This window comes from Trachypithecus francoisi, unplaced genomic scaffold (assembly GCF_009764315.1).
Source record: "Trachypithecus francoisi isolate TF-2019V2 unplaced genomic scaffold, Tfra_2.0 Lachesis_group17, whole genome shotgun sequence".
Lineage (NCBI taxonomy): Eukaryota > Metazoa > Chordata > Mammalia > Primates > Cercopithecidae > Trachypithecus > Trachypithecus francoisi.
Window position 1 is genome coordinate 79672087 of NW_022681462.1, and position 24394 is coordinate 79696480.

The 24394-nt window shown below is 49.3% G+C and overlaps 1 protein-coding gene across 1 annotated transcript in view; it reads right to left on the reverse strand.

The window, feature by feature from the left end:
* The window catches only part of PLB1 (phospholipase B1), a 158744-nt gene that overhangs the window by 23383 nt on the left and 110967 nt on the right, over positions 1-24394 (reverse strand). The window contains exons 35-49 of the mRNA XM_033176174.1: positions 23381-23424; positions 22659-22767; positions 20565-20616; positions 20093-20173; positions 19468-19533; positions 18528-18628; positions 17430-17511; positions 16730-16834; positions 15540-15635; positions 14920-14991; positions 7103-7168; positions 3402-3462; positions 2784-2842; positions 495-562; positions 181-224 (exon numbers count right to left, since the gene is read on the reverse strand). Coding sequence (XP_033032065.1) covers positions 181-224; positions 495-562; positions 2784-2842; positions 3402-3462; positions 7103-7168; positions 14920-14991; positions 15540-15635; positions 16730-16834; positions 17430-17511; positions 18528-18628; positions 19468-19533; positions 20093-20173; positions 20565-20616; positions 22659-22767; positions 23381-23424 — 1106 coding nt within the window. The remainder of the gene's footprint in view (positions 1-180; positions 225-494; positions 563-2783; positions 2843-3401; positions 3463-7102; positions 7169-14919; positions 14992-15539; positions 15636-16729; positions 16835-17429; positions 17512-18527; positions 18629-19467; positions 19534-20092; positions 20174-20564; positions 20617-22658; positions 22768-23380; positions 23425-24394) is intronic.

Here is a 24394-nt window from a genome sequence, read left to right on the forward strand (position 1 = left end):
ACTGAGATGAGCATGCAGGGTGGGGACACAGGGGTGGGACACAGGAGTTCTGGGGATTTTCAGGGCTGGCTGACTTCCCTCATTGCAGATAACCTCCTCTTCCCCTCCTCTAGCAGGAAGGCCCTGGCCCCAGGGAGGGTGGCCACAGTGATGGTGCCTCTCCGGGCTAGCGCTACTTACTAGGCAGTGTGGTGTGAGTCTCCAAGTTCCCATCCCCTCCGATGCTGGGGAGGAGAAAGCATATTTATTAAAATCATGCCAACATGCTGCTCCATGTGTCAACATATGCATAAGTCACAACCAGAACCAGAGATTCTGCCCCTGGGGCATCTCTCCCATTACCCTCAGGGGTAATGCAAGCACCACCGACTCTCCTGTCTCGCACTGCGCCCTGGGGACCCAACTGCATCCTGGAGGGGTGACAGGGGAAACACACTACTCATGCGTCTTTGAGAGAGCATCATCAATAGAGCACGCGTCAAGAACATTCTCACCTCCAAGAAAGACCCCTCCAAGATGTGGGTAGGTCACTGGAGTTGTTTGGTCGCGCTCCCACTGCTGTCTATAAAAAGCAAAAAGAAATTTCAGGGCTGGGCTGGGGTATAGGCTGAGGGCACTGGAAGAGCCTCCTCTGGCCCTGGAGTAGCAGCTGGGACCTGGATTTGCCTTTTCTACAAATAGTACCGGCTTTTCTCCAAGCCACCTTAAACTTGGAGTGGTCTTGATACATTCTTCTCCCCAGTACTCTACCTACAACCAGTAACCAAGTCCCGTCGGTTCCTCCTTCCCACCCTCCCTAGCACCCGCCCCTTTCTTTTTGTTCCCTTTGCCATGTTTCTAATTGAGACCCTCACGTCCTTGCCACGGGCAACACCCTGGCCTCCGGCCTGAGCAAACTGACTCCAGTTTCTGTTCCTCCTGAACATGCCTCTTTCTTCATGTTCCCCAACCCCAGCCCTGACCCTTCAATGAGTCTCCCTTACCTTCAAGATCAGAGCCAAATCCCTTCACCAATCTTCTGAGGTCACCATAATCTGGTTTCTACTTTCCTTCCCCTTGTTTGCTCCCTCCTTCCCAGTCCACACAAACCTTCAGGCCTAAGCTAATTACCTGCCATTCTTTTGGAAGCCTGAGGGCCCTGAGCTGGTCTACCCCATTACCACCCACTCCCATCCCCTCCTGGAATGCTGAACTCCCTCCTTTCCAGCATCTTACATTTCCAAATTCATTCTCTGAGACCCTCATCAGTTCCTATCTCCTCTATAAAGTTTTCTCTAAATGCTCTGTCTTAAAAAAAAAAAAAAAAACCCTTGAAATTTACAAAAGTAACATGTTAAATGATACAAAGATTTAAACAAATGAATGATCTACCCCTACCTTAAGAATCCTGCCCCTTGCCACAGATTCCACGCTCCCTCCTCACCCCTTACCCACACGCAAATACCACCAGAGCTCATTAGTGGTGAACAGACTCATCTGTGCCTTTCCACATCTTTTTCCACGTTCACGCCGAAATGGCAACACCTTCACACATGTGGGGCTGGTATTTGTTTCTACTGAAATAAATACCCTATTTGAAAAGTCCCATGTGGAGGCCGGGCGCGGTGGCTCAAGCCTGTAATCCCAGCACTTTGGGAGGCCGAGACGGGCGGATCACGAGGTCAGGAGATCAAGACCATCCTGGCTAACCTGGTGAAACCCCATCTCTACTAAAAAATACAAAAAAACTAGCCGGGCGAGGTGGCGGGCGCCTGTAGTCCCAGCTACTCGGGAGGCTGAGGCAGGAGAATGGCGGGAACCCGGGAGGCGGAGCTTGCAGTGAGCTGAGATCCGGTCACTGCACCCCAGCCTGGGTGACAAAGCGAGACTCCGTCTCAAAAAATAAATAAATAAATAAATAAATAAATAAATAAATAAATAAATAAAAATAAAAGTCCCATGTGGAGGAGAACAACGCACGCCGGGGCCTATCATCAGACAGTGGAGGATGGGAGGAGGGCGAGGATCAGGAAAAATAACTCAGGGGTACTAAGCTGAATATCTGGGTGATGAAACGATCTTTGCAGCAGACCCCATGCCACAAGTTTACCTGTGGAACAAACCTGCACACGCATCCCTGAACTTAAAAAATAAAAACAAAACATCCAAGTCCTATATGCCATCTATGTGATTATGCATTTCTTTCTGTGTATGGTTCTTGTTTTTCTAGCCAGACAGGTTGCTGGGGGGATATGACTGTTTCATACCTTATTTCCCTTAGAATTACTAATAGAGTACTGTTGAACACAGCAATGGCTAAGTAATCGGGCGAACACAATTCACTTAGCAAGACTGTGCTATGTGCGAGGAACTGGGCTCCCTCTGCCCCAAAGCACATGTCCTCAAATGGAGTAGGGAGCATGGGGCAGTGTGTGTGTAAGACCTGCCACTCTGAGTCTGGGTAGATGGAGATGAGTCCCTTGATAAAAGCAGGCCGACTTGGATGAGTGCCATCACATACCAACAAAACACCTGTGCCTGCAAACAGCGGGGAAGGCTGGGATTGCTTCTCCCTGGGAATTGAGGGGAGGCCTCGTGGAGGAGGGGGATTTGAGCAGAACTGGGAAGGTGGCGAGGCAGGGCAGTCTACACCGCCTGGCTGTGTTTCAGTGCCTGACACAGGTAGGCCCTCAATAACACGGGCTCAGCGCTGAATGTGGAGCCAATGCTGGGGAAGAATAGATTTTGCACGGGGCCTGGCTGGACTCTGAGCTGCCCATCCTGGTTCACGGCTCACTACTCACAGTCAGAGAGTCACCCAGGGCGGCCACCACTTTGATGTCTGCTGGTTGGAGCTGGTGGACTAGGGGAGACAAGCAGAGAGGTGGTTGTGGGGGCTGGGGGTGTCTACCTTTTAAAGTACACATTTTACCAGAAGTCTATAACTCTGTCCCACTGCTCCCCATTGTACTTATTTTCAGCTTAAGGCTTTAGCAGTTTTGCCCCTTCCATTCATTCAGAGCAACCAAGGCACTGAAGGGAATGGGTTTCATGGCTATTGTCCATCCTCAGAAGAGCCTGATTCACACTGGGGTGGTCCAGGAAAGTTCCAGTTGTGGGGTCATGTAGCACAGGCAGGTTGAACCCCAATCCCTGACTCTACCTGCCTCACTGGGCAGGGAGGCCTAAGGGACTGCCACTGGGACTATAAGGAGACAAGAAGTGCATTCAGTGGAGAGGTCTGTGCACCTCCACCTGGAGGCCCAGCTGTGGCTGCAGAGGCCGTGGGGCAGGATCTAGGTCTGCACTGCATGGGAATTAGCAAGTCCTGCTTAAAGCTCCAGGGTATACTTGTAGGGTCTCCCCCAGCCTGATATTTGGCAAGGCCCTTAATCGAAGGGGATGATGATGTTTTCACTCACCAGAGGTTGGAACACTATTGGAAGCCTTCCACTCTGTACACACGAAGTCACTGCCCCAGTTCTAAATCAACAGGAGAAAAGATTCAGTGCCCAACACTCATTGTGCAGGGAGATAAACTTCAGCCCAAGAAGAACCAGCTAAGGGATTTTTGATGCAGGCTAGAAACGAGTCACCATACAGGATCATGTGAGGGAAAGAACTGTGAGCTACAGATGGGCTAGGAGGGAAATTAGGGGAAGAAATGGGTATGTCTAGCTACCCCTATGCACAACCCATAGTGCATGTCCCCACATGTGCACCCACACACAACCTTTCTTATGCCAATATGTCTATGCTTTGAATGGAGCCAGTGGCTGCCCCAAAGCAGGGAAGAAAACCATGAAGTCATATACAGGTGAGTCTCCCAAAGGAACATAGCATTTGGATGCCTAACAGATTACAGGTATGTGTGTTTTATAAAATTAAGCTAATTGACACTAATTATAATGCTAGAACCTAAACAATAATTAAAAGATGTTTAGAATAATAACACAAAATATTTTACAATTGTAAGGCTCCTAGTTTCTGCCTATCTTTTCTGGATACCTGTATGTCTTTTTGCATATTTAACTTAACAGCCTTATTCCTTATATGTTTGTAAATTAATGCAAGCAACCCTGGATGCTTTTAGTAAATTTTCTCTATCTCTAACACAGAGCATATTTTCTAGGTGCTGGGGGAAGGAGTGGGAAGGGAAGCAGAGGGCACAGAAATGATTAGTACCAAAAATCTGGGGGCAAATTGAATATCTTCCCAAAGTCCCAAATATATGCATGCTGAGTATGGAGTAGGACTTGACCAGGTTGACTGATTGTCCAGGAGTCTGACTGCCAGACACTATGAAAGCTTATCCTTCTCTTCAGTCAGATGATGATGACAAGCCTTGTTGAAATATTCCTATCATGAGGGAGCAAAAATGGAACTTTTAAATATTATTTGCTTAGTCCAATGGAATTTAGTTTTTTCCAAGGGACTGCTCAATTCATCATACTGATGGATTTCTTCTGTTGAAAGATTTAATGAAATCAAGAACATGCTTGTGTGCAGATGACAAATACTCAGAGAAAATGCAATGTAAAAATTATTCAGCCATCAGCACATGAGATATAGCTCAGATAGTTGGTGAACCAGAGATAAGCGTATTCCGTGTAGATGAACAGACCCTGGCTGGAATTTAAACGTGTTCATCTGTCACAAGGGAAGAACTATGCACCACATTCAAAATCAGTGCATCCAAATCCCCGGAAGATCTTAAGCTGCAGATTCTGATTTAGCAGGTCTGGGGTGGCGCCCAGGACTCTGCATTTCTAACAAGCTCCCAGGTAAAGCCTCTTTGTGCCTACTTTATCAGTTTTGCTTTTATTATTTTTAATTGACATATAAGCGTACATATTTATGAGGCATAGTATGATAGTTTGATACATCTCTACAATGTGCAATGATCAAATCAGGGTTATTAGCATATCCCTCACTTCAAATATTTATCATTTCTTTGTGTTGGGAACATTCAAAATCTGCTGTTCTAGCTATTTGAAAATATATGGTAAACTGTTAACTATAGTCACCCTACTGTGCCATAGAACACTAGAAATTATCCTTCCTATCTAGCTATAATTTTCTGTTAATCTATTTCTGCTGTCCCTACTCTGCAACCACCATCCACCCTTCCCAGACTCTAATAACCACTATTTATACTCTACTTCTGTGAAGTCAACTTCTTTAGCTTCCGCATATGGTGAGAACATGTAGTATTTGTCTTTCTGTGGCTGACTTATTTCACTGAATGTAATATCCTCTAGGCTCATCCATGTTACCTCAGATGACAGAATTTTGTTTCTGTGGCTACTTTGAGTAGAAAGCTGTTAACACACGCCCTTCTAGCTCTGGGATTTTTAGCTTTTCCAGCAGCAAAAGCAAAGACGCATGAGACTGAAGAACCAAGAGGGCAGATCCAGACCCATTCAACTCACCATTGTCTACCCAGCATTTAGCATAGTGCCCACTCCACGTAGGCATCCAACAGGTAAATGTTGAATCAATGAAGAAATGCCTGATTCATAAGATGCAGCTGACATTTCAATTCTCATGGAATTTGGTCACTGGTTCAATGAGGACAAGCCTCCACTGGGCTAACGTGAGCCTGAGAACATTCAGAGAGGCTGGACACAGCATAACCTGCAGCCAGCAATCTGGTATTGCTTGTACTGCAGAGCTTAGCATCCAACAGTTCTTAACAATTTCATATGGGTTAGTTTCTTCAGCTGGCTTATAAAATGTCTTTCCCCAATCACTCCTGCGGATGCCCAATCCATTCTACAGATAGCAGTCAGGGAGATCTTTGAAAGACATGAACCAGATCATGTCACTCCCTCCTGAGACCGCCAATGGCTTCCCACCTTTTTCCACTTGAAATCCAATATTTTAACCCAGGAATTCAGGCTTTGTATGATCTGGCTTCTTGGCACTCCTGATCTCATTTCCCCTACTCTCCACCTCATTCTCATGCCCCTAGTCACTCTGACCACCTCTCTCTTCCCCAAATACACCCAACACAGTCTCACTTCTGAGCCTGTGTGGTCCATGGTCCTTCTGCCTGGGACTGTGTTTCTGGCTCTCTGTGTAGCAAGTATCTCTTCATTATGCATTTCTCAGTTTAAATCTCCCCTCAGAGAGGCCTGGACTGCACGGTGCACCTGAATGTGCCTCCCTTGCCCCGGCCCCATCACCCTCCTCAGAGCTGTCATCACTATCTGAAATGACCATGCCTAGCCATGTATATAAGATGCCTTTTTCTGTAGACTGTAAGTTACGTGAGGGTCGGGAACCATCTGTCTGGTTGACACTTCTGTCTTCCTGGAATAGTGTCTGACACATAGTATGTGCTCAATAATTGTGAAACTCCACTGGGCTCTCACTTCTCCTGGTCTGGACCATGTTCGATACTTCTCTGCATGCCTTCTAGCCCCCAGCATGAGACTGGATATAATATAGGTGTGAAACCGAAACTGCTGGTCGAACCCCATCCTGGTGACCAACAGACCTGATCTGGACCAGGCCTGACTGCCAGTCATGGTGTAGTCCAGGGTCCTCCAGGCCGTCTTTGCAGTGGCCGTCCTAGGCTCACAGACATGGTTCATCCAGTGGAATTAACCATGGGCTCTGAATCCTCAGCACTAGAATGACTGACTTGAACCAGACAAGGCCTAGGGGCCCACAGGAACATGAACATGAACATGAACATGAACACGAACATGCCTCCACTTCCTTTTGGGCCCCACCCCTGGAATTGCAGTTCCCTCGCACTCAGCTTTCACCTTCTGAGAAGCCATCGCCACATCACACCCGCAGCCTCTCCCTCTTGAGAGGCTGAGCTGCTTAAGCAGTAACCATGTCTGTGAGCCCAGGATTGCCAAGGTCAAAGAAAATCAATCCACAGGCACTTCCTCTGCTTGGGGGCTGACGTCAGGTAAGCAACTTGAGAACATGTTAGGGCAATCCTGGGGCTTCGTGGTTCGGGAGCCTTTTCTGTACATTCCAATCCCCAGTACGTAAAAAGCACATTTCTGCTTCAGTGAACACTCTGAAACCTGTACCACACCCGAGCCCCTGGCAGGTGGAAATGGTTTGTGTCTGAGAGACGCCGATGTGAGTCAGGGGTTACCTCAATGGCTGGCTGGGTGGGGTATGTGTAGTTACTGTTCCGAGGGGTTCTCAGGAAGGGCTCATTCTAAGAGAAAAGAAACCACATGGAGAGGTTATCTGACAGCACTGAAGTTTGCTTGAGAAGGAGAAAAACTAACAATCCTGCCCTGTAGATTGATTTAACATGATTCTTCTGCACTTATATAGAAATAACTATATAAACATAATTTCATTCGTTCCCCAGAGGGTTTTACATAACAGCTCTGGCAAGGGATGGACAACACAAGGCGCGCAGAGGGTTTCATACCCATTGCAGTCTGGGGTCTGCACTTCTGTGTTCCTCCCAGCAACTGCACAGCTCCCTAATCCTCAGACCTATCTATTTTCTTGGCTTTGTAATTTCTCTAGCAAGGGATTCATGTTTCAGCATTTTTTTCTCTTCCAGAAAGTATTATGATTATCAATATATTTGAATATCTGTTATGTTTTTTCTTTCTGCCTCCTTTGAATTATATGTCTCATCCTCTTTAGGTTGGGTTCCTGTATCTTAGTCATTTTTTTTTTTTTAAAACATCCTCTACTTACCTATCTGTTTCACAATCAGTTTTCACACAAGCCCAGTCAAGAACCCAAGTCCACCCAGTTGCAGGTAAGGGGTTAATTAAAGAAGGAAGAAGGAAGCAGACAAAGGAGAAATGGGGAGAAAGCTAATGAGAAAATGTAAAAATGACAGGGAAGCAAGATCAAGTTGATAAGACTGAGATCAGGAAACACCAACTGTGCCCAGCGCTATGAAGACTCCCACAAAATGTGCTCAGTGGAGTAGTAAGCCCATGGTCTGAAAATTTGGGAATAAAATGGGAACAAGCAGAACAAACCAGGCTGGCACTGTGGCTCATGCCTGTATTCCCAGCGTTTGGGGAGGCCAGGGTAGGAGGATTGCTTGGGGCCAAGAGTTTATTACCAGCTTGGGAAACATAGCAAGACCCCATCTCTACAACAAATTACAAAAATAAATTAGCTCAACATGGTGGCATGTGCCTGTAGTCCTAGCTACTCAAGAGGCTGGGGCAGAAGGACTGCTTGAACCCAGGAGTTTGTGGTTACAGTGAGCTATAATTGTGCCGGTGTACTCCAGCCTGGGCAACAGAGTGAGATTCTGTTTCAATTAAAAAAAAAAAATTTAGGCTGGGTGCAGTGGCTCACACCTGTAACCCCAGCACTTTGGGAGGCCAAGGGGGGTTGATCACATGAGGCCAGGAGTTCGAGACCAGGCTGGACAACATGGTGAAACCCTGTCTCTACTAAAAATACAAAAAAAAAAAAAATTAGCTAGGTGTGGTGGTACACACCTGTAATCCCAGCTACTTGAGAGATTGAGGCACGAGAATTATTTGAACCTGGGAGGCAGGGGTTGCAGTAAGCTGATATCGTACCAGTGCACTCCAGCCTGGGTGACAGAGCACGACTCTGTTTCAAAAAAAAGGAAAGGGAAAACCAGAATGTTGGAAAAGTGATCTTGTCTCATACCTGACCACATGTACACAACCATATTCTTGCCTGGCATTGTAGGTGACTGACTTTGCACCCCCCAACTGCCCCACTTTACAGATGAGCAGAAGCTGAGCCTGAGTGAGGAAGGGACTGCTTCCAGGTTAGGGAACAAGTGATGAATGCCCAACTAGGGCCAGAGCTGACCGGACAGGCCTCTTGCCTGGTTCCATTCCTCACACTGGAGGTCAGGCCAACAAAAACCCTGTTGGTCAGACAGCGGGAAAGGAAGAGAAGGACTCAGCAGAGACTGGAAGGACAGAGTCCACTCACACAGCGCTCTCAGCCCCCAGCTCAGATCCTGGTTCCCTGAGGCACCCGACAAGTCTTCCCTTTCCTCTGGTCTCAGCATTCCTGTATGAAACGGGCTGGTAACGGATATCCTTTCTTTTTTCTTTTTTTTTTTTTGAGACAGAGTCTTGCTCTGTCGCCCAGGCTGGAGTGCAGTGGCGCGATCTCCGCCTCCTGGGTTCACACCACTCTCCTGCCTCAGCCTCCCGAGTAGCTGGGACTATAGGCACCTGCCACCACACCCGGCTATTATTATTATTATTTATTTTTTGTATTTTTAGCAGAGACGGGGGTTTCATGTTAGCCAGGATAGTCTCGATCTCCTGACCTCGTGATCTGCCTGCCTCAGCCTCCCAAAGTGCTGGGATTACAGACATGAGCCACCATGCCCAGCCCCTGACATCCTTTCAAGGAGAGGTACTCAGGGCCAAGTGGGAGAAGTGAGCCCTGGACCACCTACAACAGCATAAGACAGAAGAGGGCTTATGGTGACAGGTCCATATAGCTACTTGGGCTTGTCTTGGGTTAACAGTAAGCATTCCCTCAGCATTCACCAACAGAGAGGGTGATCTGGGAGCATTCTATAAATAACTGACCCATGCTGGTTGAGCAGCTGAAGTGTTAGAGAGCGTTTCTAGGTGCCAGGATGAGGGGAGGAGAGAAAGAGACAACTGGCTCAGATGGGGAGACAGACTTGAGAAGCTGAGGCAGTGAAGCATCAGAGAACGGCGTGGCCAGTCAGTGCAGCACCTGCTGAGGAACTGTGGCAAGATTTGGAGATGTAGGGTCCTCAGAGACAAGACTCAGTGGCATTCTCCCTGCGCTTCAAAGGAGCCCAGACTGGGCTTAGAGTCCAGCGGCTGGAGCCAGTCCTACCGTGACCAGCATGGGAGGCACTGAGGGAAAGACAAACCTGACCTTTTTGGAAGTGCTGTGAGTGCAACTGGAGAATGTGTTTCATTGAATCTGTTTGATCACAAGATCTACAGGTTGGGGAAAAGGAGGCAGAGCTAGAGGGCCAGAGGTCAAGGAGACACTAGAATGTGTTACAGACTGAGGCCATGGCAAGAACAATAACAGCCCAGGGTTGTGGCGGGTGCCTCAGGGCTTTCTCCCCACTCCCCTTCTTTTCTTTTTTTTCCCAACTCCTATGTCCCTGTCTAATGGGTTTTTATTGGGTTTTATTGGGCTTGTTTTTAGCTGGGTTTATTGATCATTGACCACTTGGTACATGCATGAGTCAGAGTGGTTTAAAGCCTGGAGCCAAGCAGATGACGTGAAAGACGGGTTCGATGGAGCCTGACTGGCTCTTGAAGGCTAGGTTTGGAGCCCCCATGAGTAAAAGGGGGGTCAACTGAATGGTAGCGCAAGGAACTGGTCTAGTAGTTCCAGCCATGCAAAGATGGTGTGGGCTGCCTGGGGAGGCAGAGCCCAGACAGCCTCCTGATGTGAGTCAGCAACGTGAGTCAGTGGCTGCGGGACAAGGCCATTAACATCCTGGCTGCATTACTAGGTGTAACGTTCCACAGGGAAGGGGGCGTGATTTTCTTCTCTTCTGTGCTGGTTGGATGAAACCAGATGTACAGTCGCCACCTTACAGGGGGCCACATTCCAAGGAGAAATACCCATATGAGGCAGGGGGTTGGCAGCCATGTGTGCAACGAGTGGTTGGAACTGAGAAGACTCTCAGCTGGGTGGTGGCAGGCAGAAGCAGGAGGACTTGATGGTATTTCATGGGATGTCCTATGAGGTTTTCTTTTTTTTTTCTTTTTTTTTTTTGAGACGGAGTCTCGCTCTGTCGCCCGGGCTGGAGTGCAGTGGCCGGATCTCAGCTCACTGCAAGCTCCGCCTCCCGGGTTTACGCCATTCTCCTGCCTCAGCCTCCCGAGTAGCTGGGACTACAGGCGCCCGCCACCTCGCCCAGCTAGGTTTTTGTATTTTTTAGTGGAGACGGGGTTTCACTATGTTAGCCAGGATGGTCTCCATCTCCTGACCTCGTGATCCGCCCGTCTCAGCCTCCCAAAGTGCTGGGATTACAGGCTTGAGCCACCGCGCCCGGCCCCTATGAGGTTTTCCATCCCATTCCATCCAAAAAGTGCTAGCACTGGGTGTGGTGGTTTATACCTGTAATCCCAGCACTTTGGGAGGCCAATGTGGGAAGATTGCTTGAGCTCAGGAGTTTGAGACCAGCCTGGGCAATAGAGTGAGAACCCATCACTATTAATTAAAAAAAAAAAAAAAAGTGCTGGTTCCTACCTACACTGATTTCAGGTGGTTTGAAAGCTCACCTTAAGAAAGTGTGAACATTTGGGGATGGAGAACATTAGGACAAATACCTAATGCATGCACAGCTTAAAATCTAGATGACAGGTTGATATGTACAGCAAACCACCATGGCACATGTATACCTCTGTAACAAACCTGCACCTTCTGCACATATATCCTGGTACTTAAAGTAAAATAAATTAAAAAAAAAAAAAACTGTGAACATTTAAGCAGAGGTCATAGGGTGTCTTGGGAGGGATGTGGTAGAAGAATTCCATTATTCTCTGAGAGATTGCATCCACAGAAGTCTAAGGCCCTCCCCACTGAGAACCTAAGATTACGTAAGTCTATTGTTTCATGGTGGGAAGGTGGGACTAGTTAGCCTTTAACGTGCAAAGTGATGAGGATCTGAGCCCCTGCAGCGGCAGTGGGAATGGGAAGAGGGACAGGTGGGAGGAATCCTATTAGATTCTGGAGGACTGGTAAGAATCCTGTTGGATAGGGTCCCTGACATTTCATGCCTGCAGAACTTGAAAACTCCAATGACACTGACAGAAACAGAGAAATCCTAAGGAGCAGAGAGTTTGGGAAGACAAAGAATTAGCTCCTATTTAGACACTCCTTGCTCAGAAAATTATTTTTTGAATGAATGTGAAGCTTGAGACGGATGGTGGTGGGATCATGGCAGGATTAGATTTAGAAGCTCTGAGCATCAAAAAGATAACAATGTCACTTAATGTAATTCAATACAAAAACACTGCTATACAGCAAACTAAATTCAAGGGAATTTGACAGACTTCTGCTTTTTCTTACGAGAAAAGACAGGGTGTAATACATGAACTTATTTCAGCGCCCCTCCTGCTTGATCACACATTAATCTGCCTTTTGGGTAGCCTTATACCATATACAGCATCCAAGGAGAAATGTATTTTAAAGGTCGGAAATAGAGGATTGGAGTTCGGGAAAGAAGAAATGAAGACACAGATCGAGAGACTGAGGAATCCAGCACAAAGAAATTTCACAGGAAATCCTGAAAATGGATGTCTCAGAGTGAAAGGATGTGGAGACAGAGAAAAGAAAACAGAGGCCAGGCACAGCAGCTCACACCTGTAATCCCAGCTCTTTGGAAGGCTGAGGCTGGTAGATCACTTGAGTCCAGAGTTCAAAACCAGCCTGAGCAACATGGCAAGACCCCACCTCTACCAAAATAAACAAACAAACAAACCAAAATTAGCTGGGCATGGTGGTGCATGCCTGCAGTCCCAGCTACTCAGGAGGCTGAGGTGGGAGGATGGCTTGAGCCCAGGAGTTCAAGGCTGCAGTGAGCCGTGATTATTCCACTCACTGCAGCCTGGGAGACTGAGCAAGACCCTGTTTCAAAAAGCGAGTGAAAAAGGAAAGAAAACAGAATGGAGACATGAAAATTGGAGAATATCTACATTTTCAAGACTGGGGAAAGGGAAGAGGAGGGTCATTAAAGGCAGCAACCAGAAGACCAGAAAAATAAAGGCAATTTAGTGTCCACAAACCCAGGAAGGAGTGAATTTCAAGGGGGAGGTGGTGACCTTTGACAAGGGCTTCAGAGAGGTCAAGAAGAATGAAAGCTAAAAAAAGGACCAGGCATTCAGCCAGCTGCCCTGGGGTTAGGAAGGGACTGGGCAGAAAGCCCATTAAGGCAGAGTATAGGCTCAGTCCACAGAATGGTTAGTCAAAAGTTGGCTGTAAAAGGACGGTCCAACTTGAAAGTACAACAGAAATCCACGGTATGCTGTGAAGTCACCCTACCTGGCTTGCAGAGTGTATGAGCAGTTAGACTGGGGATGGGAGGAGGCTGAGAAAGCTCATGCTCACAGCCATCTCGGCCTCCTGCCTCCCGCCCCCCACTGCGTCCTGCCTGTCGCCTGTTGCCTCTATGTTTAGATACATCTAGGACAAAAATAGGTGCTGCCTGGCCCCTGTCAGCTCACACTGAGATGCTGGTGGACTTTTATATCACTCCAAGGCACATGGGAGGGAGCAGATGGGACCCGAGGAATGCAGAATGCTCAGAACGCAGTGAAGTTGGGCTGGCCAACAGATGGACCCTTTCAGAACGAGCTCCAAGGTTGCTTAGCAACACCTTCACCCGGGCTGGGCTTCTACTGGTTCCACGAGGCTGGATCTGCTCACCTCTGCAAATCAGTGCAGTGGCTCCATCAGGCTCTAGATGGGAGGCGCTGAGCCCACTGTGCTTAAGATGCTGCTGGGTGGAGCAGCCTCCTTTTGGGGGTCTCTGCCTGATCTGGGGCAGAGCCTGGAAGTGTTGCCTTGAAGCCCATGGTGACAGGGCTCTCCCTGACCCAGGGCTTAGGCTCCAACTCAGTACTCAATACACGTTTGTTGAAAGAAAGAGCAAATGATGGCTTCTTTTGTTATGTAATGGAAGGGGAGTGGACAGTTTGGAAAGGGCGCTCCATGGCTGATATTCAGTATGGCTACAGGGTTGGTAAAATATTGAAATACCTACAGTATGGCTTATTGTGGGTATTTCTGAGTCCCCAAATGCCCCCACTACCCACGTTCCCTGCCTTCTCCCCTACAACCCCCAGGCATTCTTAGGAAAGCAGTTGAAGAGTTTACACCTGGCACAGTAGGGGCCTTTAAGGTTTTGCTCCAGGCCTTTGGCCAGCATCTGACCACCTGGACTAGAGGCATCTGTGTTGCACTAGTTGTTGCAGAATCTGACAATCTCCTTAGCTCCAAGCACAAGACCCAGCAACTGAGCCCTCTGCTACGACTATCTTCACTTCCCATCCCTTCTTCCTGCCATTCTTGCTCTCCTGATGGCACATGAGACTGAGCCTGAGCCCAAGACTGGGGTAGGGCAGGCAGCCGACAGGGAGCAGGCAGTGAGTGAACAGGGGTGCCCACTCTCAGGATTCCCAGCAGACACACGGGGGAGCTGCAGGTCCATTCCCCAGCAGGGAGGGTGGGATAGGGTGGTGTGGCCAACCTAGGAGGGAAACCCAGCCTCCCAGATTGGGTCAGGCTTTCTGCTTTTATTGCTGCTGAGAGCTCTCTGGTCTTGGCCTTATTTGGTTAAAAAGCCATAAGACAGGGCCTAGAAACAGGAGCTGAAGACAATGTGGCTGAGAACCTGCCCCCACCCCAGGCCTGAAGTCAAGCTGAACAACCACTTACAGATTCCTCCTTAAAAGGAGCCTGTAGCTGCTGTGTCCTTGTAGGTCCATCCTCGTCCCTCCTCTGGGCTCTGCCCTTTGCTGCTCTCCTCTGTGATCCTTTCCTTGTGGAATCTCCCTAATCCCGGCTCTCCTGTCTCCAGCCACAGCTCCTGAGCCTGCCGGGGTCCTGCCTGGGCCCTCTAGCCTGTAGTCAGACTTTTTCATCTGCCCCAAACACCACTGCTAAAAGAAGCTTTCCTGCCATTTTCCTGGCATCCCGATTGCCTCTCTCAAGAGCCCACTTTTCTCACCAGGATCCCCTCCTTCTGCTGGGGCCTGGGCCTCCTCTCCCTGCTGCGTCTCCTGTTCCCAATGGCGGCTGCACTCTTGTCTCCCCTCTCGCCTCCCCTGTCCATTCTCATGGACTCCCCTCCATCCTCCAAATCTCTCAGGCGTCAGTAAGGGGGCGAGATGGGTGCTGAGGAAGCTGGGGTGGAAGACGAAGTGGGTAGGGCGAACTGTGTGCCCTGGTTTGTGGAGAGGAGCCAGGCAGGTCCTCCCCTCTTACCTGAGTGGGGCAGGTGATGGGGATCTCTGCTCTCAGGTCCAGGGTCTCTGTTTTGCTTCCAAGTGGTTCAAGCTGATCAGGGAAGAAAAGAGAGACATGGGTGTAGTGGTTTGTTTCCATGGAAGTGAACGTTCCCTGGCAGCATCCTGCAGTGGGGAAAGCTCAGAACTCAGTTTCAGGGGGGCTTGGCTCCCGCTTCTGGCTCTGCCAGTTACCAGCCGTGGGGTTTTGGGCCAGTCGCTTTGCTTCTCTGGGAGTAGCCTCCTCGGAGACTCGTCATGCTTCTCTAGCAGGGATGTGGAGAGCCATAAATGAGATAACATGGCTTAAACTGCCTGACATGGTGGCTGGCACACAGGGAAAGTTGAATGAACGTGGGGTTTTTGGCTTGCGTTTCTGTAGAGAGGCCCCTCCTCAGAGTTCAAAGCTCTGAGGAGAGGGTGCAGCCGAGCTCAGGCCGAGCAGGCTCTTAAGGACTCCACATTTCCAGCCGCATAGACGTCTACAGATGTGCCAGCCACTGCCCCCTCAGCCTCACTTGCAAGGCTCCATTCTGTAGGGGCTGGTGCTGTGCCCTAGACTAGAACCCCAGGGAACAAGGGACACCCCACTTATTTTACCATATTGGCCCAAAGGGCTCTGGCGAGCTGGGAGTGGAATTTCTGACTTGGGTGGATGCAGTCTGGGGCGAAGAAGGACGTATCTGGGAGCCCATCCTGAAAGAGACCAACATACCCCCTCAAGATCCTATTGCTTCAGAGGGAGCCACCACCAGCGGGCCTGGCCCCTGGGACTGACCACTCCACACCTTCCTTCCCCTGGGAGTGCTCCAGATCACCAGCCCCTACAGGGCCCTCTTACCTTAAGAGAGAGATGAGGGCGAGCCCACAAATAATAGTTTCGGGTAACCCCAACCCCTAACCTTCCTTTTTGACCCTATAAGTGCCCCTTGTTTAATTAGAAAAGTGTCATTTATTTTGGGGCACATTCATGTGATGCCTGAGGCCATGCCATGGATGGAGTGAGATCCTGGTCCTGCAGAGAGTCTTGGTCAGCCAGATGGGAAAAGCGACTTCCCAGCTTTTGGTCTGCTGGTCCTGGTGGTATTGGTGGGGAGAATGGAACAAAGCCTTGGGGAAGGCCTGCGTAGCTGGGTCCCCTGACACCAGCCTCTTCGTCTGGAGGTGCCGGGGGTGCATAGAGCTGCTCTCCTTCCCACTTCTCTCCAGTTAGGTGAGCCTCTTGGGATGGCAACCCAGGGGAACAGACCTCAGTCCTCACTGGGTCCACTCACAGATCTCTTCTGTTCAGAGTGGAAGTGCCAGGCAAAGGGCATGGCCCGGGTGGAAACAGAGAACCCCCAGAATGCTCCCTTATAACCGCAGTGCTGCACATGAGAGAGACCACGTGTGTGGCAGAAAGTTAGTCATCTGGAGCTGGCTGTGTTCGTGTCGGCCTCCCTGTCCCTTATTTCCTAAATGATCTTAGGAAGGAAGCTTCACGTCTCTACACCTGTGTTCCATGCGGATGATCACACTCATTTCCAAAGACAGATGTGACCATTTTATTTACGGAAAGCACAGTGCCTGGCACTAGTAGGTGCTCAACACAATGGAGGCTGCTACAGGGGTCATGGGAGCCTCACACATACAGTTACGGCTCAGGCATTCAGGGAGCCTGCACCTGCCAGCACAGCCCCTGGAAAGCTGTGTCTTTCCCATTTTATGCACATGCTCATGGAAGCAACTGGCATTTCTGCCTTAAATTTCTTCCTCTAAAAGAGCACCATGGGTGAGGGCAGGGGACATACCGCCAGGACGGGGAGCTGGACGTTCTGGAAGAAGGGCTGCAGCACCACAGAAAAGTCCTCCCGTGTGTCATAGCGGCCTGACTCCACCAGCTCACGCATGCTGCTCTGGGGACACACGCACAGGGTCTTCAGCACAGGCCCTGGGTGGGCCCAGGGCCCAGTGAGGCAAGAGCAGGGGTGATGGGCAGCCCATGTCCCTAGATGAAGGGGCCGACTCAGCCTTTCCCTTGAGAACACAAACGCACCTGATGGCAAGTCCCTTTCGAGAATTTGGAAACAGGTTGGGTCACCTTTTTGCATTGATTGTAAGTAGACTACTGTCTCTGAAGGGCTAGGCAGGAAGTCCCAAAAGGGATAAAAACCTGGGAAGACCCTCCAGAGGCTCGGCACCTGCCTTTGGAATGGGAGTGTGGGGGAGGGAAAGGGGTGTCTCATGAGGCATCCAGGGCTACGGGCCAGGAGTTGGGGTTAAGCCCTCAAGGGTAGCTGGGCCATGAGGGCTTTCCCACCTGGATCCTACTGGGATGATTCCAACCAGGGGGCCTGAGACACCACAGTGACGCGAGACAGAGGAAGGGAACCAGGGTGCTCCCCGTCTCCCCGCAAGCCCTGACCAGCTCTTCCTTCCCTGGGGGCTCTGGGCTGTGTGTCAGAGTGAGCGTGGGGGAGAGGACACAGGATGGTCTCTTCTTGGTCTTACCTGGTAGGCTCGGCTGAAGGACTCCAGCCTGGCCAGCTCTTGGGAGTTCTCCCGCAGGGTCAGAACGCAGTTACACAAAACGCTGCACAAAGATGGGGAGGCGGGAGGTCCTAGAGCCTAGGCTTCCATCAGGTGCTGGTTCTGATTGCCCAGGTTCAGGGGAGGGGTGGAGAGGCTCCCTCCCACCCTGGTTTAGGAGCACTGAAGTCTTGAGCTCTGGCGCACATGCTCAGGGGCAGGCAGGCTTCAGGCCTGACAGGGGCATTGGAGAAAGCCCAAGGGAGGGAGCCGGTGTGGGAATGAGGACCCTCTCAAACCAACAGAGCACACGTGTTGGACTGCAGGTGCTGGGCCTGCAACCGATTACTCAGCTGAGCAAATGAATTTGGGCAGTGAAAATTTAGTGTTTAATTAAAAAGAAAATGCATCCTCTGGTGTTGGAGCTGGTAGTTTTGGGCCTCTGATGCTATGCCCTAGACCTCTCCTTCATTCACGTAAGTGCCCTTTTCACACCCATCACATCTACTTAAAAGAGAGATTTCTAAAGCACTGGAAACAATGCCCGGTACACAGGAAGTTCTGTGAGATTTGCTAAGTAAATAGATGTGTAAGATACAAAGAACAATAAAACACACACCCATGTACTTATGGCCCAGTTTAAGAAACAAAACATTCCCAGTTTGAAACTCCCTGTGTCCCTCCTAATTCTCTTCTTCCCCTGAAGGTAACTGAGTTGCTCGTACCTTTTCCTTGCTTTCTGTTACAGTTTGGCCACACATGTCTACATCCCTAACCACTGCCCATGTTCAGTCTGGGCTATCCTGTCTCTCAGATACCAGCCTCTGTCCCAACTTTGATCCCTCCCCTCTGTGGCTGTCTGGTCTCACAGAAGTTCCTGCCAGGCACCTTGAGGTTGGGTAACAGGGGAGTCATGGCTCCAGTCTCCCGGAAGGGGATCGTTCTGGCAGGAGTCATCCTTTACAGACTTGGACACATGGATAGACCAAGTCACAAAGACCCTGAGGCAGCACCACTGCCTGTGGGACAGACCAGGAGGTGAGGGCATCTCCAGTGTGGGGACAGCCAGGACCTGCCTACCTGGCCTGCTGCACTGGGCACTTGTCCGAGTTTCCCAGGAACACCTGCCGCATGACACTGGGGTTCAAGAAGTCCACGAGGTTGACCAGGGCTCTGGGCACCTAAGGGAAAATCTGCGGATGAGAGGGGGGCTCCGGGAGCTTCTTCCTGGGGCTGTCTCAGGGCCCTGAGGAATGGGTTCCTTTAGCAATCCAGCTTGGTCTTTCTGGAGTTGAGTTCCGAGGAGTCTATACAGGTCTACCTTGTAGGGTCCTCCAGGCCGTACCTCACACAACTCCATGGGTGCCACCCAAAGGGGCTGCAGCAGCAATGGCACCTCCTGGAGTGGGACACTAAAGGCTAAGAGATCATCTCTGTTTGGCCATCATGTAGTGAGCCCAGATACATTAGAATTACCTTCGGTGAGATAGGCGACCTGTTCCCTCCAGCCCAACCTGGCCTAACTCTGCTGAGTAGGCACGCGGGCTCAGCCCGCCAGGGGAGCATCTGGTGGTCAGAGTGCCCTGTGTCAGGCAGCCAGGGCAGCTTGTCCTTGCCAGAGGATGGTGGTGGTGGAGGGGGAATGTGCTGCTGGGTGCAGGACCAGACAGGAGCTTGCTCTAGACCCACCCTGTGGCTCAGAATGCAGTGCCCAGCCTGGGGACCACCTGGCTGCTACCACCAAAAAAATGTCCCAGATAGTAGTGGGGAGACATTAGACAATTCCACCAAAATGTCCCAGGTAGTGGTGGGGGAACAGCCTTCCCTTCTTCAGACCTGGGACCCTTCTGGGCTGATTCCATATAGAATAAGCTTTCCTTGGGGTTCTGAAGACGGAAGGAACCCATGCCCCTGGCTGTCTCCTTTAGAGAAGGGGGTTCTTCTCCCATTCTTTCCCCCCATCCACCTTCACCCTCACCATGCTTGAGCTGTTACCAGCTTGTGGGAGCCCCCTACCCACCTCTCTATGCAGGACATCCAAGGCATCGCGGAGATGGTCAACAAAGTTGGCTGCAGAATACAGATTCTAGAAAGAGACAGGAAGGAGGAAGAGGAGAAATTGATTAGGGTGAGAGGGCAGTGGAGGCAGTTCTCAACTTCCCTTCTGGCTCCAGCCCTGAGGACTTGTTCCCCCTCTAGCCTCCAGCTGTGGCCAGCTCACCACGTCAAAATCTGAGATGAATAGTTGACTACTTGCTGTTGTCAAAGATGGGTCAGTGGGAAGACTAGAACCTTCAGCCAGAGCTTTGGTTCAGGAGCAGAAAGTGGAGACTCCTCCTTCCAATTGCTTGCTACAGTTTCCTCTTTCTGAATTCTCAGGAGTTATAGGAGAGAGGAGTAGAAATACCATATATCTGCCACCTGCTACCTCACCACCTAGGACATGGAGATGGTGCCAAGAACCTGGAGGGTGGTGGGGTAAGAAGAGTATGTGTGTGTGTGTGTATTGTACATGTATATGTGCAGACATGGGTGTAGCTGGATAATCCTAGGATTGGTTTTAGGAACTGTTCTCAGGGAAGATCTCCAGTGCCTACTGGGCAAAGTTAGGAACAACACATAGGCCTGGACCTGGCCCCCATTACCGAATCCGTGCAGTAGTCACATAAATCTCTGCTTCCAATCAGCACTGTGATGACCTTCCAATCTTCATGGAAATTTACTCTCTATATGGAAGGAGGAAAATGCTTGGTAATTTCCAACAAGGAAATGAAAATATCCCTGCCATAGGAAATCCAGTCAATCCTCTATAACATCCTTGCCCACTTGAAATAATGAAATCGGCATCTCTGAACTGAAGGAATTTTAGAGGTTTATTTACAGACCACAGAATCTTAGCATCAGGAGGGATTTTCAGTGTCATTGTGCCCAGCAACAAAGCTCTCCCCACTGACATAATCTCCTCCATAGGACCTCTGTCAGGGGGCTGTCCGACCACTGCTTGAATGTCTCTAATAATATGGGGCTCACTGCTTTTCATGGCAGACCACTTCATTTGAAGACAACTTTAGTGAGTTAGAAAATTAATATTTAGAAATAACCATAAATCTGACTCACATGGTCATCTTTCATCTTCTGCATCAGAGTTTGGACTTGGCTCACAAGATCCCTAAGAAAGAGAGAAAATCCATCCTTCTGTTGAGGAACAGTACCCATAGTTTTCCTCCTAGGGGGCCTGAACCAGAGGCTTCTACAGTATCATCCCCACTGCATGAGCTGGCAGAGATCCCGAGGCTCAGAGACCAGGAGCGACTTGCCTCTTCCGGAAAGTTATTACAACAGATAATCATTTGAAAAGCCAATGATGTGTTTGTCCTGCAGCTGTAGTCAAAGGTACTGCCAATTATATTTGTTACTCATGGTCTCCTTTCTGGGACTCCACATGCAAAAGGGCTTTTACGATTCCATGTGAAGAAACCACTCATCTCTTTTGGAAGACTAGTTTAGATCCTAAAATTAGACCTATGAAACTTTTAGCGTGCTTCCTCTTTTCACTCTGGCTGCCAGGAAGCTGAGTTTGATGCTCAAACATAATAACCATAAAAATGTTCATATCAACACAGTTACTTCTTCATTTCCTCCAATGGCTGTGATTTTTCTCGTACATATATATTTTTTTGTAAACTTGTCTAAATGCTTCTTTCAGAAAGAGGTAGGGAATCACATGTGCTCTACACATGACTGGGTTTATAATTTATGGAAGGTGGCAGGCCTGGTGGCTCATGCCTGTAATCCCAGCACTTTGGGAGGCTGAGGTGGGTGGATTGCTTGAGCCCAGGAGGTTGAGACCACCCTGAGCAACAGGGTGAAACCCTGTCTCTACAAACATTACAAAAAACTTAGCCAGGTATAGTGGTACATGCCTGTAGTCCTAGCTACTAGGGAGGCAGAGGTGGAATGATTGCTTGAGCCTGGGAGGTGAAGGTTGCAGTGAACTGAGATCATGCCAGGGCATTCAGCCTAGGTGACAGAGTGAAATCCCATCTTTGAAAAAAAAAAATGTAGACTGGGTACAGTGGCTCACGCCTGTAATCCAAGTACTTTGGGAGGCTAGGTGTGCAGATCACTTGAGATCAGGAGTTTGAGACCAGCCTGGCCAACATGGTGAAACCCTGTCTCTACTAAAAATACAAAAATTAGCTGGCCATGATGGTAGAAGGCTGTAATCCCAGCTACTGAGGAGGCTGAGGCAGGACAATCACTCCCGGAAGGTGGAGGTTACAGTGAGCAGAGATTGTGCCACTGTACTCCAGCCTGGTTGATGGAATGAGACTCTATCTCAAAAAAAAAAAAAAAAAAAATTACAATTTGTGGAAGGAATAGATTTCAGGCACCTGAGCTCCCCACTTCCACTTGTTCAGGCCCTGTTATAGACCTGGGTGGGATGGATCCATAGCAAGGTGAACTCCCAGGACATGGTGGTGGGACCATCTGTCCCTAGCTGTTTCTATTACCAAGAGTCCTCCCAGGCTGAGGGAGTAGGTCTGGGGGCCACACCCCTCAACCAGAAGGTTGAGCAAGAAGATGACATGTGACAGAGGCTCAGATGGCTGAGCCAGGAGCTGCACAGAGCAAGAAGACCTAGGCTGCTGGGGTCTCTAGGAGCAGGGTAGGGGCCCTTTGGAGACCATCCCAGGAGGCTGGCAGTTGCTCTTCTTTGGGTGCCTCTGGGCTTCTCCATTCCATTTCTTGTTAGCTCCATTATGGGGCTAAGGAGGGGACATGACTCATTACTCCAGATGCCTCTAGGGCCAGAAGGCTTGCCCCATCCATTTGGTTGTCCCTCTCTGATCTTTTTGGGGAATTGCCACTTGTGAGGTTCTGGGGAGAGTGGATCTCTCTAGCACTGTTGTGCCTTGGTGAGTTGTAAACATTGGATAAGGTTAGTCGATTCATCCAGTTATGAGAACATGCCGCACATAAAGGCAAGGTCAGGAGTTGAACCTGTAGGGGCCTCACATCTCTCCAAGGCCACAGCCTCTCTAGCCTGTGACAACCTTCGTCACAGGGGCAGCAGGGAAGAGGGTGGCCTGAGCCTCACAAGTGGCTAAGTGCCCCTTTGCACGTAGAGGCCAGCACTATGATCTTAAAGGGTACTATTCGCATTCCACTCCCTACCCTGCAGGCTCCCTCCCTCCCCAAATGCCGTACTCAGCCTTTGCTCCAGGAACAGCTTGATTGAGGAATGCATTCATGTCACTGGCGTCACCCGTGCCCACGGCGTAGCCTGTGAGGTTTCTGTTAAACTCTCGAAGGATATCTGGAAGAGGAGAGGGTGAACAGAATGCAGACGGTTCAGAACAGAAAGCAGGATAGCTTCTCTGGTACCGTGGGACCTAGGACCCCAAAGTGGGCTGTGTTATCATCCTCATGCTTCCTGGGGGAGAGGCAGGGAGGCAGTGTGTGTCCTGGACATAAGCTGGAGCCACCCTAAGTTGAAATGACCTGATGACTATGTGGGCCAGGGTGGCAAGAGCCTCTCACTCTTGTATTAAATTGTATTAATATAATTAAATTACATTAAAAATACATTTTTAATACAATTCACAGTGCATTGAAGGGTCATTACCTAATTTGTCTCAGCACCTCCTGGGCCTCTTGGAAAAACCCGAGGCTAAGAATAGTGGGTAACTTGTCCTAGGTCACCTGACAAGCACATTGGAGAGCCAGGGACTGAACCCAGATCTTCAGACTCTAAATCCAGTGTTTATTCTACCCACCTCGGCTGCTTTTTCATAGCCTCCTGTCTCCTACTTAAATAGTGGGCCACGAGGCAGACGTCATTTGTTCCCTAGCTGGGAGGCACTCTCGGGAAACCAAGCGGCCAGATAGATGGAACAGTAGACAGATTCAAGCCCCTAATGGCTACTTACTAGGTAAGGTGGTCACATTCTCCAGGAAGCCGTCCCCTCCCGAACTGCGGGGCGTGAGCAAGCCAGTGAATGAGAGGGAGAGACAGATTGGTTGAATCAATCTAGAAACTTGACAGAAGGACAGCCCCCACCCTTCTCAGTGCCCATCGGCACCTCTGAGATGGGCCAGACCCATCTCTTTGTGTTTGAGGAATTCTGAGAAAATTTTGAATTCCCTAATATATTGGTTCCCACCGAACCCAGGATTTGAAGATGAGAGAGCTGTTTCCTTACCAAATCCGGGGGGAGAATGCTTAGCTGAGTATATACTACGTGCCCAGACATGCACTAGATTCCGTTATTTCATGTCTCCCAACAAGCCAGTGATGTAGATGTGACTATGTCCATTTCACAGAGTAAGAAAATAAGGTGCACACGGGCTAACTTGCTAAAGGTCACTGAAACCCAACTTGATCTGGAAGCCTTTGCAAAATAGCTAAAGCTCTTCTCTGCTCAGTAGTCAGGTAAATTCCAATGGAAGGTTCAGAAGAGTGGCCGCTCACTACCTTTCAATGCCCCATCTAATTTTCACTTAATCTAACTTGAACGTACACCCTGTTTCCTTTTATGCATTTATTAATAAATTGAGTATGACACACAGAAGTAGTATTTCTATTTTAACAAAATCTGATGTCCATATATATGGTATTTACTGTTCTTTTTCTTGTCTCTTTTTCGAATCCCAGCATGTTATTCCAGACCAGTGGATTTTAAGAACATGGCCTTAGCTTCCAGCCTATCAGCAGAGACTTCTAAGGGACAGGCCATGAGTCATAGTTGTTCTTCATTCATGGAATGCTTGGAATGAAGTGGACTGTTGCATGCCAGAGTAGTCAAGGACTTAAGTCAGAGGCTCTGCAAGCAATTCAGATGGTAGAGAGAAAGCAGATGCCATAAATCTTGCCCTTCTCCTTCACTCAGTTCTTGCTCCCCACCTTTCCATTAGATGTCTGAGCCTAACTTGCTCAGTGGATG